Genomic DNA, 17,739 nt, shown 5'->3' with positions numbered 1-17,739 from the left:
GGGGTGGAAGGGACCAGAAGGAGCATCTGCCAACTCAGGGCGTTGGGTTCAGGGCCTTCCCTCTGTTGTCTGGCCACACCTGCAGCATGTGGAGCCCCCTGGCCAGGAGTCGAATCCGAGCCACAGCTGCAGCAGCACCCGATCCTTAACCCACCTTGCCGGGCTGGGGCTCAGCCCCGAGCTGCCACACTGACCTGAGCCGCTGCAGTCAGGTTCTTCACCCACTGCTCCACAGCGAGAACTCCTGGGACACACTTGTCAAGCGCCTAGCGTGAGGCCCTGCCCCCACCCGGCACACTTCCTTCCAGGTCACACGCCTAGTGTCCTTAGACTGAGCCTCAGGCAGCCTCTCTCTAACCGTTCCTGTGTCTTTGGGACAGTACAGAGCGAGGACTGATTTCTCATGCCCCAGCATTTCAAACAGCCGGGTGTGGTTTTCATGCCCCATGTACCCCTCCTCCAGGAAATACTCCTGGCTCCTCCCTCTGTTCCTCGCATCATGGTTGTAAATCCTTTTTGTTGTCATCTAGAAAAGCTGTGGCTGCCGAGGGTCCTTGCGCCCAGGACCAGTGGCCTTGCTGAAAGTGTGCTGTGACTGGTGCAGAGTTCGCTGAGATTAACCTCCCTCCCTCCCATAACCAGGCTCCTGGGAGTGCCCTCCGAGGTTCAGGGAGCTTCCCGAGCTGTGTCACACTCTTCTTAAATTGGGCTTAAAATATGAAGCCTTTCTTTTCGTTCAGGCCACTGTGACCCCTCCTCGCTCAGGACTGTTCTGTGCCGCTGGTGGCTTGACCCCAAGGTAACACTTTGCTCCTGGTAAGCTTGGGCTCAGGTCCCCCAGCCAATTGAGACATTTTTGAATCCTGATTCTGTCATCAGTACATTCAGTGTTCCTTCCGGTTTTACGCCATTCCTAAATTCTATAAACATGCACACACGGGCACAGAAACGTAGACACAGCTGAGGAAAAAGTCCTTTCTCTGTGGTCACTCACTCAGTCGTCTTACACATGAAACCGAATTTGCATCTAGAGTCCAGCCTACCTCGGAGTCGGGTAGTTTTTTTATTTGGGGACCCCTAATACAGGAAGGCTCATGGCGGGCAGCAGAAGGGGTGCTGCGTGCCTGTCGATGGTCACGTGCAGAGCCTGGGGTTCATCGGGCGTGGAAACAGAAGCGAGGTGGGTCCGGGCTGCCCCCCACCGCCCTGGGTCAGAACCCCATCGCTGACCCAGCTGCGGCTGGGCCCCTCCATCCCTCCGCCCCGATCCAGCTCCCACCTCCAAGCCTCAAGCACGAGATTCCTTACGTGCGCATGCCCACCTGTGTGGACGCGTCTAGACCCATACCCCTGCCCTTCTATTTGGCACACGTTCATTCAGAAGGCGTTGTTGAACACCTGCTGTGCGCTGGGTTACAGTAGTGTCGAGGACGGGAGCTCCGCCCTTTTGGAGCCTGCAGAGGGACAAGTACACAGACAGTGCCAGAATGGTGACCGGGAGAGGACAGCGTGGAGGGTGGTGCCCGCCCAGGGTTTTGGTCATGAGGGCTCAGGGGTGCGCAGATTCTGGGTAACATGCAGAGAAGTGTTGCAGAGGGAGAGACTAGCACACAGGCCTAGAGGCAAGAAACGAGGTGGCCTGTTTAGGGACAAAAGGAAGTTGAGAGTGGTCGGTGCTTGGGGTGGGCGGCGGGGGCAGGGGAAGGCCTTGCCGAGAGAAAAGCCCGGGGCAGGTGTTTCGGCAGGTGAAGAAGCTGCACGTGTCCAGAGGAGTGGGACGGCACTGAGACGAGGCCGACTGAGTGAGCGACTTCCTCGTGGAGTCCTTCCAGCTGGCGAGTGAAGACTGGCTTGACGGGGAGCGGTGCTGGGGCAGAGGCACCGAGCGCAGCCGTGTCTGCGTGGAGGGGGCGGCCTGGGTTGGAACGGTGGCAGGGGGTGCAGACGGAGATGGCAGCGAGCCTGGGAACCGTTTGGATGTGGGAGCAAAGAGGGTCCAGAGCTGGAGCCAGTGGACAGGTCACAGTGATACGCACATGTCCTGTGGCGGTGACGGCAGAGGTTGGGCATGGAAGGCTCAGAGATGGTGCTGAGGGCACAGCTGTGAGGCGGCGTGGACGGGCAGAGTAGAGGTTTTAAGACGGTGGCGGTTCAAGCCTGTTCCAAAGCTGAAAGGGTGCGTGGAGAGGGAGATGGATGCAAAGGAAGGAGACCCCGCGTCCGGTGGGAGGGCCCGCCAGCCGGCCGGTGGCGCGTGTGACCCCGGGCTGGGGGCCACCTTCTGGGTCTCCTCCGAGAGGATGGAGGACACAGGCCCGGGCTGCAGGGGGAGCAGAGGTGTGCACTGGCCCGTAGAGAGAGGGACCCGGCTAACCAGGGTGGCCGGGCGGTGTTCAGGCCCACGGCAGACAGACACTCATTTCATCCACTTGCATCTGGGACCTCCTGGGTGCCAGGCAGTGCCGGGGTTGCCGGGGATGCGGCAGGGAACAAACAGGACAGAGTCCCTGGCCTGGCGGACTGTGCCGTCCCGCAAGGGAGCCAAGGCTGCCGAGTTAGCGTGGGTGGTCGGGCGGGCGGGGGTGCTCTGGAGAGGCAGCGGGAGGGTGGTCGGCTTGCCTAGGGCGGCTGCTCGGTTTTCATCAGAAGCATCGGGCAGCAGCAGGATGGCTCCCTCCGGCTTCCTCTCCGCCTCCCTGGCAGTTAGTTGGCTTCTGCCTCTCCAGCCACCGCGTCAGGAGTTCTCTATGGAGCCCGAGACCATTTTAGCCTGTGCACACACTTCACCGCCACCAAACCAGAGTTCCGCCTCCTCAGTGTTCCCTGGGGCGCAGAGGGTTGAGGATCCGGTGTTACCACTTCGGTGGCTTGGATCACAGCTGTGGTGTGGGTTTGATCCCTGGCCCTGGAACTAACACGTGCCACGAATAAGGCAAAAAAACAAACCAACCAACCTCGTGGCCCGTGGGCTACACCTGGTCCCACACGTGTGCCTTTGGGGCCCACGTTGTTCATAAGAGTCAACATTTTTGAAGAGACTTGTGTATGAAATTCCATATTTCTGGCTTTGGGAAACCTAGACGGTCTGATGCGTTGGATTTGGACGGCAGCAGTGAACCAGGATGGCTCGGGTTTGCAGCGCCCACGCCATGGCGTTTGCCACGTCCTCACCCTCTGCTCCCCCAGCCCCAGGCTTGTCCTGATAGTCTTCCTACATGGGTCTGTTTACATTAACTGACTGGCTCCCTGGAGGTGTGAATTTCTAATTCCTGATTTGGCTTTGTTTGGGGGGGGTGGGGTAGGGCCACACCCTGGGCATGTGGAAGTTCCCAGGCTAGGGGTTGAATTGGAGCTATAACTGCCAGCCAGCACTACAGCCACAGCAACGCAGGATCCCCAACCCACTGAGCAAGGCCAGGAATCAAACCCACATCCTCAGGGATGCTAGTCAGATTCGTTTCCTCTGCGCCACGATGGGAACGCCTGTGGTTCCTGTCTTTCACTATCAGATGACTGACATTTCCAGGCACTTAAGTTTGATTAAGCATTTGAGGAAACCAGGGGAAGGGAGAAGGAAGACAGGCAATTGATGCCGCAGATGCAGGGTCTAGCGAGAGAGTCCAGGGGTATAAAGTTCGGTGGTGGAGTTGGCACAGGAAAAGCCCTCTGCCGTGTCCCACCCACCCACGTCTGTCTTCTGGAAATCCTTGTTCCCGTAACTGTTCCTCATAGGTCGTGATTTGAGCCCCCTCCTCCCCTGCTCATCATCTTCTAGAAAGCTGCAGCTGAAGGGGGCCCTGTGCCTGGCGCGGGGGTCCTGCTGGTCAGCATGGCCTGGCAGCGTCAGGTGACCATGTGCGGCCTCGTGTGGTCTGGATGGTCCCTGCCACTCACTTTACAGAGGAAGCCCAGGGACCACATGGTGAGGGGGCAGGGGTCTCGGGCGTGTCATACATATCTTGCCTGCTGCCACTTCTGCAGTATCACGTCCAGGACACCCCGCAGAGATGGGGGGCCATAGCATCTGTGATTTTTTTTCCCCTCTTTAACATGTTACCTTTAGAGTCTCCTCGTAGTGGTTTTTAGTAGACAAGGAGTGTGAGCTTTATCCTGGATAAAGGCACTGCTCTTTGGTTGGAAAGGCCAAATTAATTTTCTTTTATGTGAAAAGTGTTCATAGATAACATTTTTTTAATAAATTGCACGTGGTCACATCAAACATAAGAGGAGGAGAATGCGCTGCATTCCTCCACCGCAGCTGTCTCTGTGTTTCTTCTCTCCCTGCGGCCTCGGGCCCTACGCGCGTCTGAACTCTGTATCTGGGGCAATAGTGTGAAAGCAGTTGTGGATTTTATTTTACCACCTGACAGACACGAACAAAAAGTTAGATGGATTGTTTCCACGTGCCGAGCCGTGTTCCTCTGGTGACAAAGAGCAGCGGTGTCGAGGCCTCATTCCGGCCCCTGTCGCCTGTCCTGAAGCTGCGCTCCTGTGCCCAGAGAGCAGATCCCCTTCTCGGGAGCTAAGGCCACGGCTCTCCCGGCCGCCAGGCCAGCCGTCCTTGGCGCTGCAAGAGGAGCAGTCCCGCTACCCCACCCCCAGTCCCCTTCTTGGCAGCGACAACACCCGCAGCCCCTCGGTCCTTTCCATTGAGCAGACCGTGCCTGTCGGGGACCCTGAGGGCCGGGCAGCATGGGCGTAGCAGTGGGTTAGCAGGCGGCCTGAACAGGTGCCCAGACCCACTGGGATTCCCCGTGCCCGCAAGGCCGCAGACCCGGTGACCGTCTGATGGGGTTTCTGCTCTTCGAGAGCAGGCCTTCCACAGGTTCTGCGGGCTCACTCTGGCCCTGCACGCATTTGGCAAAATGCTGACGCATCTCAGAGCTGGGCGTCTAAGTTCTTTCCGCTGTCCATCTTCGCCCCTGAAGGGTATTGATCCCTGTCTTAGGAAATCCGATTTCTTTACTAGGTGGGCTTTCTGTGTGTATCCAGCTTTATAAAAGTATATGCTACAGGACAGTCATTTTTGTCCTGTTGTCGTTATATTGGTATTCATTAATTAGTTTTCTGATGAGCCTGAGGAAAACAGAGTAGCTTTGGAAATGCAGTATGGCATCATACACTGGATTATTTGGATCCGGTTCAAACCCAGTCTGAGGTTGGAACGCCTTAAAAGTCTGCAGACGTGCCCTGTGCCTGCCCTTTGATCAAGAGATGTAAGCTGCCTGAGAAGGACGCATGGGTCTCTCTCTCAGCCTAGAGTGTGAGGTCCTGTCAGCTGGCGCTGAGCAAGCAGGGCCGCCTCCTCAGCTCCGGCCGGGAGGCGTGGTGTGTGAGCTACAGCCGCAAGCTAAGGAAATGAAAGCCCACCCTGAAAGTGCAGCCTCATTATCTAGTGCACTTAGAAATAAATACTCGGGACACTTAGAAATCAACTTGCAGGGAGTCCTGCTGTGCCGCAGCAGGTTAAGGATATGGGCTAAGGACCCAGCGTTGCTGCAGCTGTGGCATAGGCCACCTCGGCTCCAGTTTGATCCCCAGCCAGGAACTTCCATGTGCCATGGGGCTGGCCGAAAAAGAAGAAAAAAATAAAATCACTTTGCAGACATGGGAGAACATTGAGTATTAATAAAACTTTTGATGAATAACATATGCTCACAGGAAACTGACTGTAGCAGTGAGATTCGGGAGAACCTCCAGAGATGGTTTCTTTCGTCCCTGGCCTTTGTCAGGTGTCACCAAGACGTTTAGATCATTTGAAAGGGATTGGGAGGTGGTGAGTGGGTGGGTGGACACATCACTGTGCAGGAGTTCAGAGTCGACCACGAAGGCCGGTCACTTCCTAATCTGCGTGAAACTGGCCACATAGTGGGGTTGTGAAATCTTGCCTGAGGTTCTGTCCTCCACAGTGGGTGGAAATGAAATATTAGTGCCACATGTCAATCAGAAAACCAGAAGGGGGTGCTCTTGTGGCACAGACCCCCTTGGGGTTCAGGATCTGGCATCGGCCCTGCAACTGCTCTGGTCGCTGCTGTGGCACAGGTTCGATCTCTGGCCCAGGAACTTCTGCGTGCTGTGGGCTCAGCCAAAAAAAAAAAGGAAGCCGGAAGAACACTGCTAATGTGGGTCTTCCTCCAGAATATGTGTTTTATCCATCACGATCCCCATTCCCCTTCGCCCCCGGCAGTGTCCTGCCTAGGCCGCCTCCATGCATTTCAGCCGCACTAATCACTGTCGGCTCGTGAGGTTGGAGAGGGCTCCAGCCAGAAGCAGAAGCAGACTTTGCTTTGGGTGCTTGCTTCATCTAGTGATATTATATTTGCTTTATCATTTCGTTTCCTGGCACAAATATCATAACCCAAGGCAGAGACTGTGTGAGTTAGTCATGGGACAGGCAGATCTCCCATTCTGTGAACTAAAACTTGGAAGCAGCGGGATTTCGGCGTCCTCTCCCTTGATAGCTAAGCACGCGTGTTGTTCCTCTAAGTGTCCTCGGAGCCAGCGCTGGGGAACACTGTCCTTCCTGTGAGCCGCCAGCCCTAGGAGCTCCCTCCCTCCCATGTCATCCTTTGGTGTAAAAATGAGACCCCAAATAGAGTCACCTGCAGACAGGGAGTCAGCAAGCTGCTGTTGGGCACATGTCTGTTTTCACAGAACTTCAGACACAGATCTCTCTACCTCTTCAGCCTGAGCGGTTCTATTTTAAGCACCATGCCGTAGTAGTTAGCAAAACCAGAAGGAGCTGTGAGCAGTCTGCGCTTTTTGCGGATGTGAGATATTTTGCGTTTCAGTTTGGTTAGGGTGCTTACGTATTTTGAAGGACTTGAAAGGAAGACCAGGGAATCAGAGATCCTGCTAAAGCGGCAGGAGACGCCTGGAGTGTGGGTCCTGGGGATACACATGAAGGTTTTCCCTTTAAGTTCCTACAGTTCAAAATGAATTTAAAAGTGAGTTCCCACCGGGGCACAGCGGGACTGGTGGTATCTCTGCAGCACTTGGGACTCAGGTTCAATCCCCGACCTGGCACAGTGGGTCAAGGATCTCAAGTTGCTGCAGTGTGGGTCGCACCTGCGGCTCAGATCTGACCCCTGGCCCAGGAACTCCATGGCCACGGATGGGGCCACTAAAGAAGATATCTTAAAAATGAGACAGCTAAAGATGCCATTTGGCCCCACTCACATCAATAAGAGAGTTACTAGCACATTTGAAATCGGCGTTAATGCCCTAAAATAGGAACTTTTTTATTCTGTCTCTAACACCTACCCTCTGGGATGACCCGGCGAGACAGACAAGAAGGTCTTGTGCACCGCGAGGCCGTGTGCTCGGCCTCGGGAGAGGATCCTCACACACAGCAGCTCGGGTCACTGCCGTGGCAGGCTGCTCCCTGGCCCCGGCACGTCCACCTGCCGCGGGTGTGCTCCTCCCCCCAAAAAGCAGCAGGTTGGGCCGTTTGTTTTGGCTGCACCCTCAGCCTGTGGAAGGTCCTGTGCCAGGGATCGAGCCTGCCACAGCGGTGACCCTAGCCACTGCAGACACAATGCCGTATCTTAACCCACTGAGCCACACAGGAACACAAGCAGTAGCATTTGAAGGACCATTTAAAAAAAAATTTAACATCAGTGCTTTCAGTGGAAAATAGGAATCTGTTCAGCCTCATTAAATAAGCCCAACTTGAGAAGAACACCTATAAAATTATTAACAACAGGGAATACCATATCACTTGAGCAATAAACATTACACAGTGGGGATTGTATTTATTTTAGTAGTATGTATTTAAAATTCTTTTTTTTTTCTTTTTTTTTTTTTTTTTTGGTCTTTTTAGGGCCACACCCACAGCATATGGAAGTTCCCAGGCTAGGGGTTGAATCAGAGCTGCAGCTGCCAGCCTACACCACAGCCACAGCAATACCAGATCCGAGCCACATCTGCCACCTACACCACAGCTCACTGCCACGCTGGATCCTTAACCCACTGAGCTAGGCCAGGGATTGAGCCTGCAGCCTCATGGATGGTAGTCAGATTCGTTTCTGCTGAGCCATGACAGGAACTCCTAAAATTATTTTCTCTCTCTCAAAAATACTTGCTTTGCATCAATATGTTTCCATGTGCCTCGGTTTTAGTGTCTCTTCCGGGTTCCCGGGTGTCTACTGGTGCACTCACTCTGATGTGTGTGTTAGTTTGGCCAGAGCTCTACTGGTGCACTCACTCTGATGTGTGTGTTAGTTTGGCCAGAGCTCTACGGGTGTCTACTGGTGCACTCACTCTGATGTGTGTGTTAGTTTGGCCAGAGCTCAACTCTGATGTGTGTGTTAGTTTGGCCAGAGCTCAGAGCCAGAGTGGAGATATTCGGAATTTTCCTGTGGTGCAGCAGTTTACTGATCCGGCGTTGTCACTGCAGCAGCTTGGGTCACTGCCAAGGTGCAGGTTTATCCACTGGCCCAGGAACTTATGTATATGCTGTGAGAGGGGCCCAAAAAATGGAAATATTGTTTTCTTGATTTTTGAGTGAGCAATTATTCTTCCACTTATTTCTAAGATTTTGGAACATGCTGCTTACAGATCGTTTGCCTTCTGTACGAGAGTCTTAATGTTTATTCTTAGTTTTGACTTAAGCAGTTTGTAGTTCTGTCTTCTAGAGAGATGGAGCTAGAAAGATGACAAACAAATTTCAGGTAGATTTGTTATGTGAGTACCTGCAGTAGATCAGTATTTTTTTTTTTTTTTTACAGCTGATTGGCCTTTAGCAACACCTAAATTATTTCCTCTTCCCAAAATTTTCATAATTTTTGGTCATCTGTGTTAATTTTCCTATTTTAATTTTGTCCCTTTGATTTGTAAAACTCCCTTCTTCCAATATGCACTATTGTTTCCTGTGTAATTATCGATGATGTTACAGTTAGCAATTGTCAATAGCTGACTAGGGCTAGCCTCCCTGTTATTGGTAATAATGTACATGGTATATTGCTCAGCATAGGGCCTGTGATCCTCAGTGATTCATGGGTTGCATGTTCTTTTGTCATTAATACTATTGCATTTTATTAGAGTAAAAGCAGCAAGGGAGCTGATTCCATGCAATTTTTAGTCAGAAAATCAATAGATTTCACAATTGAGATGGTGGTATCCATGTTTCAACCAAAGAATTTAAAAATTGTGTTTAGCTATTTGTATTTTATGCTTTCTTTTCTTCAGTTAGCTTTTTCTTTTTTTGATTTTTAGGGCCGCACTCGCAGCATATGCAAGTTCCCAGGCTAGGGGTTGAATTGGAGCTGCAGCTGCCAGCCTACACCACAGCCACAGCAACACCGGATCCTTAACCCACTGAACAAGGCCAGGGATCAAACCCACAACCTCATGGGTTCCTAGCCGGATTTGTTTCCGCTGTGCCACGATGGGCATTCCCAGTTAGCACTTAAAACAGTCGCAGTTCTGTCTCTGAGAAGTTGTATCTGTATGAAAATTGCAACGGACATGAGCTGTCGGTATGACTGTCAGTAGTGCCAAGTGAGCTTATGGGCAAAAGCAGAAAGACCAGAATTTGTGTTGATTTGGGAAAATGAGTTCTGCGTGTATAAAATAAAATATTCTTCTTACTAAAGTATAAAGAAAGTGGGGAGGTCCTTACGTTGGCCTGGTCTTGAATCACCTGTCCAGGCTCTCTGTTTACTTTATCTGTATGTGTTTAATCTGCCATCTTCTCATTTGTTTGTTTTTTTTTTACCCGGACCTTTGTCTTTGGTGGTGGGTCGAAAGATAAGCAAGAATAGGCATTCCCGTCATGGCTCAGTGGTTAACGAATCTGACTAGCATCCACGAGGACGCAGGTTGGATTCCTGGCTTCACTCAGTAGGTTAAGGATCCGGCGTTGCCAAGAGCTGTGGTGTAGGCCAGCAGCTACAGCTCCAATTTGACCCCTAGCCTGGAAACCTCCATATGCCGTGGATGCAGCCCTAAAAAGACAGAAAAAAGATACGCAAGAATAATTTTCAGTGTGTATTTGCAGCTTGTAAATTTGGTGGTAAGAGACTCATGTAACAAAATGTCCTTTAGGTTGTTGCCTATAATGCCAGAAGTAAAAGAGCTACTTCTTAAACTTGGGTTTTAAACTATTCCTTTAAACTCTACTGTGTTGCAGAACTGTGACTTGAAGAATCTTTAATAGAACGGGCTTTGGGTTTCAGGTGGGCAGGGGTCAGGAGGGAGAAAATTGTAGCTCTCAAGAGCCCAACAGATCTGATTCAATTTGATGTTGTCTCTTCTTTACTCTCTACTAAAAGCCACCCTAAAGATGACCTCGAAATTCTTTGGAACTTGGCCTTACCTTCTTGCCTTCTCTCTGTGTGAGACGCTTCTTGTTTTCTCTCTCCCCGGGGCCTTCAGTTCCGTCAGGCTGGGGAGAAATGCCTGCTGTTCCTGCGAAGGCGGAGAGCTCCTGGGGAGCCACATCCCCGCCTCCCGCCCTGGTGGACAACGGCACGGCCGCCTGGGGCAAGCCGCCCAGCAGCGGCAGCGGGTGGGGAGACCAGCCCCCCGAGCCCACGGTGACCTTCGCCAGAGCCGGCGCCCCCACCGCCGCCCCAGCCCTGTGCAAACCAGGTGAGCCCGGCATCGAGCCCGCCCTGGGAGGGGCTTTAGAGGTGGGCCCAAGGGGTCTAGTTAGAGGCATCCTTTTCATGGCCTTTTAAGAGTTAGTGTTTTCGGGCACTGTCCTCATTTTATTTACATTTTCTGTTTTGCTTTTGTTTCATGTTTGGTTTTGGTTTTGGTTTTATGACCCCACCAGCGGCATGTGGAAGTTCCCAGGCCAGGGCTTTATTTACTTCTTAAGACTGACATTAAACCAAGGAAATATTTGCCATGTCTGATACATGAATATAAAGATGCTTTTAACAGAGTTCTCTGTTCTCCAGTTCCTGTCATGGCTCAGCAGAAACGAGTCTGACTGGTATCCAGGAGGACGCAGGTCCAATCCCTGGCCTCGCTCAGTGGGTTAAGGATCCGGCACCGGCACGGCTGTGAGCTGTGGTGTAGGTGGCAGATACAGCTTGGATCTGGTGGTGGCTGGGGCTGTGGCCATGGCCAGCGGCTACAACTCCGATTCCACCTCTAGCCTGGGAACTTCCGTATGCTGCTGGTGCGACCCTAAAAAGACAAACATTTAAAAAATTTTTAAAAATTTAAAAAAAGAATTCTGTGTCCTCTTTAAAAAAAAAAAAGGCAAGGATGAGAACAGTGAGGCCCATCTGACCAGTGCTGTTTGCAGCCTCCACGCCCCTCAGCAGCGTCTCCATCCTGCCACTGAACCGTTGGCGCGCACGGCGGCACTGGGCAAGGAGGCTGACGTCTGCCGCTTTTCTTTTTTGAGACTAGGTTTTGAAACATGCATTATTTCACAGCAGTCAGACACTCTCCCACTCTCCTTGCTTTCGCCTTGTAAATCAAAACCCCTTGGGATACCCCAGAGTCATGCTTGCTCCCTCTTTTTTTTCCAAAGAAAAGCAGGGGAATTCCCTGGTGGCCTAAGGACTTAGCGCTGTCACTGCTGTGGCCGGGGTGCCATCCCTGGCCGTAGGCGCAGCCAAAAAGAAAGATGGAAGAACTATGATCGGGCTGCCTCTGTTGTCTGAAAGTATAAGTAGACATAAAATGCACATTCTTACAAACGTCCCCATCGTGTTTGCCAAGCAGAATTCGATGTGCATGGCTGTTTTACAGTACGATTCTTAGGACATTGTATGCAGCTTATAGTAGGACATAGGTTGCCGACTTAAGTCCGATATGAAAAGTAATTGCTCGTTGGCCCTCCCTGGTGGCCTGCGCGTGATGTTGTCACCGCTGCGGTTCTGGTTTTTTTTTTTTTGTTTTTTTTTTAACCGAGTTTCTTATTTTTTATTTTTTGTGTTTTAGCCATTTCTTGGGCCGCTCCCATGGCATATGGAGGTTCCCAGGCTAGGGGTCCAATCGGAGCTATAGCCGCTGGTCTACGCCAAGAGCCACAGCAACTCGGGATCCGAGCATCATCTGCAACCCACACCACAGCTCACGGCAATGCCGGATCCTTAACCCGGGGTTAGTCCTTAACCCACTGAGCAAGGCCCAGGGATCGAACCTACAACCTCATGGTTCCTAGTCGGATTCGTTAACCACTGCGCCATGACGGGAACTCCCTGCGGTTCTGTTTTAGTCCCTGGCCCCGGAACGTCCCCATGCGCGGCCAACGGAAATTAATCGTGCACGTCGCTGCAGAAGCTTTTTTGTTGTTTGTTCGTTTGTTTGGGGCATCATTAAATGTCTCAGATCTTGAAATGCAACTTTATTGGTTTAGTATTTCGTGACTTTGTTAACACTGGATCCTGTATGCTCAGTATGCCAACCATTCTGCTGAATTATTTATTCCATTCGTTTTACTTCTGCTTGCAAATCCGGAGTACAGGGAATCTCCTGGTTATTTGGATGCAGGTGCCAGGGCTGTATATTTGTTTTTATAATTTGTCCTTGGAGCCCCAGTTAGATGCCTGTCCAGCTTGTCACCCTCATACCTTCAGTCGTCTTGCAGATTCAGCTAACTGTCCTGTCACCTGATCTTTGGCCTTCTTCACATTCCCCAGGAGGGGAAATTTGGGGGAACTTTTACACCAAAAATTACTTTGTATCTTAAGAAAGGAGAAAAAATAATATTCTGAAATTGAAACTCGGGGTTCACCTGTAGCTCCGTCTGCCTGGGGCCTCAGCTGCGTCCACCCTGCTGTCCTGGGAGCTTCCTCTTCCAGCTTGTCAAACACAGACTGACGGGGCCAGGCGAGCGATGGGCCAAGTCTCTCTTGATCCCCAGGCGACCTTTGTGTGGTCTCCTTGGGGAGCATTGGCCCACGTCCCACGACACACGGCACAGAGGACGGTGACGCTTTCATATCCCGCAGAGACTGCCGCCTTCTGTAGCCCCCAGGCTTTGTTGTTAGAACGCCCACGCTTCCAGATGACCTGCAGTTGGTTACAGGAGGCGGGCACAGCACAGATCACACGGAGGTGGAGTTCGAAGAAGAAAGCCCGTGCGGGCACACGGCTGTGCTACACTTCCAGTAGGAGGAGGAGCTCTCAGATCTTAGGGAAGCAGAGTAGACAAAGGGAGGTTACCGTGTACCCCTTTGGCCTGCCTCTCCCCGGGGACGTTCTAGGGCAGCGCCGTCTGCTTCAGGAACGTGGCTTTGATGCGTGCTTGTCCCCTCTTTCCAGCTTCAAAATCTATGCAAGAAGGCTGGGGCAGCGGCGGGGACGACGCGAACCTCGGGGCCAGCCAGTGGGAAGACGAGGACGGGGGCGTGTGGAACAACGCCGCTTCCCAGGAAAGCACCTCCTCCTGCAGTTCCTGGGGGAACGCCCCCAAGAAAGGACTCCCGAAGGTGCGTGCCCCACCACAGAAAGGAGAGGCCGAGGCGCAGCGGGGCCTAAAGGCATCCTGCGGCAAGGCGGTGTCTCCCGTTAGCAGAGAGAGAGGTCTGAGGTTCTCCGAGGGCTCCGAGCACCCCGGGGGGGTCCCGGGGCCCCCAGGGACTCCCTCCCAAGCATAGAGGGGGGTTTCCAGAAGCTCCATGACTTTGCTTTCACGACAAAGCCGAGGCAGAGACAAACACGGGATTTGAGCAGCTTCTGTGAAGCCAGGCAGCAAAGTGATGTCTGGTCAGCTGCAGCAATGCCACTCATCTCACTGAAAGTTTTTAGTTTAGAAAATATAATTATTTGGGAGTTCCCGTCGTGGCGCAGTGGTTAACGAATCCGACTAGGAACCATGAGGTCGCAGGTTTGGTCCCTGCCCTTGCTCAGAGGGTTAACGATCCGGCGTTGCCGTGAGCTGTGGTGTAGGTTGCAGACACGGCTCGGATCCCGCATTGCTGTGGCTCTGGCGTAGGCCGGTGGCTACAGCTCCGATTCAGCCCCTAGCTTGGGAACCTCCATATGCCGCGGGAGGGGCCCAAGAAATAGCAACAACAACAACAACAAAAGACAAAAAGACAAAAGACAAAAAAAAAAAAAAAAAAAAAGAAAATATAATTATTTGCCATTAAAAAATATTCTGTTAGGAGTTCCTGCCGTGGCACAGTACGTTAAGAACCTGACGACAACGACGACGGCAGCTCAGGTCGAGGCAGAGATGCAGGCGTGGTTCCTGGCCCGGTGCAGTGGGTTAAAGGATCTAGCGTTGCCCCAGCTGAAGTTCGGATTCGGTCCCTGGCTAGGGAACTCCCCTATGCCGTGGGTGCAGACCCAAAAAGAAAGTAGATGGCTAGACTATCCTGTTCAGTGCAGCGCCCCCCACCCCCGCCTTAGGGAGGCAGGGAGAGAGGAGAGACAGGGAGCACGCGAGGCCCGCACACGCCCTGGGGTGGCCTCTGCAGGGTTGACACGTCTCTGGAAGGACGAATGAGGGGAGAAAGCAGGCGGGCCTGGGGCGGGAGGAAGATGCTTCCCTGTGTCCCTTTTTTCTACTTTAGAATCACCTGAGTGGATGATCTGTTCAAAAAAAAAAAGTCCCTTTGAAAACCACCCAGTCAGCAGTGAGCAGAACCCGGAAACTCAAACCAGGGCTCTCTGCTCGTGAGGAGCAGAAGTGGTTGCAGACATCAAGTCAGGTCTTGTTTATGTCAGGCTGGCGAGTAAGGCACTTGATGATGGGACCAGAAATGCCGCGTTGCTAAATTAAAACATTGTACACTCTTGGCACAGCCAGCTCTGGCTGCAAAGTCATGAGCACGATCCCCCCAGATAAGCTGCTCCCCGGAGGAAGGCGAGCCCCTTAGCCTGGTCGCCCGCACTCGCCCCTCAGTGGCTGCAGCAGGGCTCGCTTTGGGAGGCCTCACCTGCTCCTCGCCCGGGCAGAGCTGCTGCCCCTCCATCCCGCCCCCTCTCCCTGTTGTTGCTCAACTCCTTCCTTCCTTCCTTCACCCTCTCCCTTGCCGCCTTTACAGCCGCACCCTCAGCACTCGGAAATGCCCAGGCTAGGGGTCCAGTCAGAGCTGCAGTTGCCAGCCACAGCCACAGCAACGCGGGATCTGAGCCGCGTCTGTGACCTACACCACAGCTCACGGCAACGCCGGGTCCTTAACCCGCTGAACGAGGCCAGGAATCAAACCCACAACCTCACCGATCCTAGTCTGGTTCCTTTCCGCTGCGCTACAACGGGAACTCCTCCCCACTCTTTTTTTCTCCAGCCTATGGGCCATGAATAGTTAACAAAATTTACAGGATTTTTTTATTCCTTTTATCCTGTTGTCTTTTCATTCTGCTGGAGTGAACACTCTGTATGTTGTCATCTTTTAGTATACAGTTTATAAAAGGGCAGGAGCCACTTAATTTTTTAGCAAAACTTCCCATAATATCATAGGGCTGTGTTCAGAGGAGCACTTGCCGTGATCATTCGAGAGTGGAAGCAGTACCTGTTTGTGATAAACTAACAGTTTCCCTCTCTGGAGAAAAGAAATCATCTTGCTTTTGTAAGTCCATAAACTGCACACATACGCCAACCGTGAAAGCACCCCGAAGCATTCCCCAGCGTGGGCCCACACTGCAGTCAGGGAGACACGGAGGCCAGCGTTGCTCAGGATGAGCCGAGGCAGGTGCCGGGACTGGTGCATTGGCGGGACCTTGAGGCCTCGCCCATTCCTGGAAGCAGTGCGTTCCAATGCGCCTCATGGGCTTCTCCCCACCCTCTGTTCTAGGGCCTGAAACCATCTGGCAAGCAGGACGAGGCTTGGATCTTGACCCGGCTGATCAAACAACTCACAGACATGGGCTTCCCGGTGACTGGCGTCTTATTTTACTGCCCCCACCATGTGTCCTGCCCTGCATGGCCTTGCTGTGTCCTGCCCGCCTGTGTCAGGGGTAACGGAAGGAAGGCTTTTGAGGGATGCATTGGTTGGCACAGCCTAACTCTGAAATTCCCTTTCACGTGGGCGCTCCTGCAGAGAGCACGTCATTTCCATCACGAGAGGCGTAGGAACCTTTTCCCAGGAAAAACAATGATGTGTGGCTTTTAATGTTCAGTTTTACATTTTAGTTGATAATTAAGAGGGAGCTTTCCTTCGTTTATGCAGTAGATTGACCAAGAGCACACGAGGGAACTTGGCATAAAGTGCTAACGCTTCGTGTCCAAAAGAGGGACCCTCGCCAACCCTGTTTGCTTCCTGGGTTTCAGCTCATGTGTGGGGAGAGCCGGAAATCCCAGGGTTACTCCCCCGCAGACGCTCTGCAGTCTCAAGTGCCAGAGGCCGAAGGGCAGGAGTTCCGGTCACGAGGGGCACCCCATGCCGGCCGTGTACTCCCGTCAGATGTCTTCTTTCCACAGCTTTATTCAATGAGTGCTTATCTTCTTTTTTTTTTTTTTTCATATTCTGCTAACCTTTACTTTTTTCATTGAGGTATAGTTGACTTACAGTGTTGTGTTAATTTTGCGGTTTAGCAAAGTGACTCAGTTACACATAGAGAGACATTATTTTTTATATTCTTTTCCATTATAGTTTAGCACAGCAGGTTGAACATAGTTCCCTGTGCTGCACATAGGAGCTCGTTGTTTATCCGTCCTGTATGTAACCGTTTGCATCTGCTGACCCCAGACACCCCACCCATTCCCTCCCCCATCTCCCTCCCCCTCGGCAGCCACAGGTCTGCTCCTTATGTCTGTGAGTCTGTCTCTGTTTCATAAAGTTCGTTTGTGTCATATTTTAGATTCCACATATAAGTGATAACATATACTGGTCTTTTTATGACCTAACTTCACTTAGTATGAGAATCTCTAGTTGTATCCATGTTGCTGCAAATGGCACTAGTTCATTCTTTTTTATGGCTGAGTAGTATTCCATTGTGTGTGTGTGTGTATCACATCCTCTTGCTCCATTCATCCGGGTTCATGGACATTTAGGTTGTTTCCGTGTCTTGGCTGTTGTGAACACTGCTGCCGTGAACAGAGGGGGGTGTGTGTATCTTTTCTGGTCATAGCTTTGTCTGGGTGTATGCCCAGGAGTAGGATTGCTCATATGGTAATTCTCTGTTTAGTTTTTTGAGGAACCTCCATACTGTTTTATTAATATCTGTACCAACTTACATTCCCATCAACAGTGTGGGAAGGTTCCAACTGAGTATTTATCTTTTGATTGCTGTGGGTGTCCCTAAAGAATGAGCCTAGAGTGGCTCTGGACGGAGGAGGGAACCACATATTCAAGTCGGGGGCAGGCCTCCAACCCTGGGCCGGGCACTCGGCCTGGGGCCCAGCCTCTCCCGTGTGAGGTGCTGGGCCCAGACTGGCCCAGCAGCACTGGGACAGTGTGCCCTGTGTGGTTCTGTTCTCCCACCGAGACTAGTCTGGTTCGATCAGAGATAAGGACCAAAATGAAACTCCTGGTTTTGCGTTGTATTGTTTTTACCTTTTTTGGTGACAAGTAGTTGGCAGCAAAGCCTACTCTGGACTCTTACTCTGGCTCCCCGCAGCCGCCCTGGTAGCAGTTCCGCCCGTGGCTCAGGGTCACAGAATTAGTTACAGGCCTCTGCTGGCACTGGACATTTGGAGGGGGTTTCTTTTGTTTTGTCTTTACATTTAAAGTGTTAAATACAAATCCTTCCCCTAAAAACCCATTCAGTGCTTTTTTCTAAATAAAAAGTATTTTTTGTTTAGAAGACATTTCTCTGTAACCTCAACAAGGAAGGAAAGTATTTCTAGTTCCAGAACCTAACAATATCAGATTAACGTGCATC

General features: G+C 51.9%; 1 protein-coding gene across 7 annotated transcripts in view; it reads left to right on the top strand.

Moving 5' to 3' along the window:
* Positions 1-17,739, top strand: part of TNRC6C (trinucleotide repeat containing 6C) — a 91,533-nt gene that overhangs the window by 48,060 nt on the left and 25,734 nt on the right. For 6 of the 7 annotated variants that reach the window (XM_021066533.1, XM_021066531.1, XM_021066532.1 and 3 more), the window contains exons 5-7: positions 10,378-10,593; positions 13,231-13,397; positions 15,711-15,791. In XM_021066533.1, the coding sequence (XP_020922192.1) occupies positions 10,378-10,593; positions 13,231-13,397; positions 15,711-15,791 (464 nt within the window). The remainder of the gene's footprint in view (positions 1-10,377; positions 10,594-13,230; positions 13,398-15,710; positions 15,792-17,739) is intronic. The other variant, XM_021066535.1, reaches the window with a different exon arrangement.

The sequence above is a fragment of the Sus scrofa genome, chromosome 12 (genome assembly GCF_000003025.6).
Source record: "Sus scrofa isolate TJ Tabasco breed Duroc chromosome 12, Sscrofa11.1, whole genome shotgun sequence".
In the NCBI taxonomy this organism is placed as follows: Eukaryota; Metazoa; Chordata; class Mammalia; order Artiodactyla; family Suidae; genus Sus; species Sus scrofa.
The sequence above is the reverse complement of the archived record's forward strand: the minus strand, read 5'-3'. Positions and strand labels throughout refer to the sequence as shown.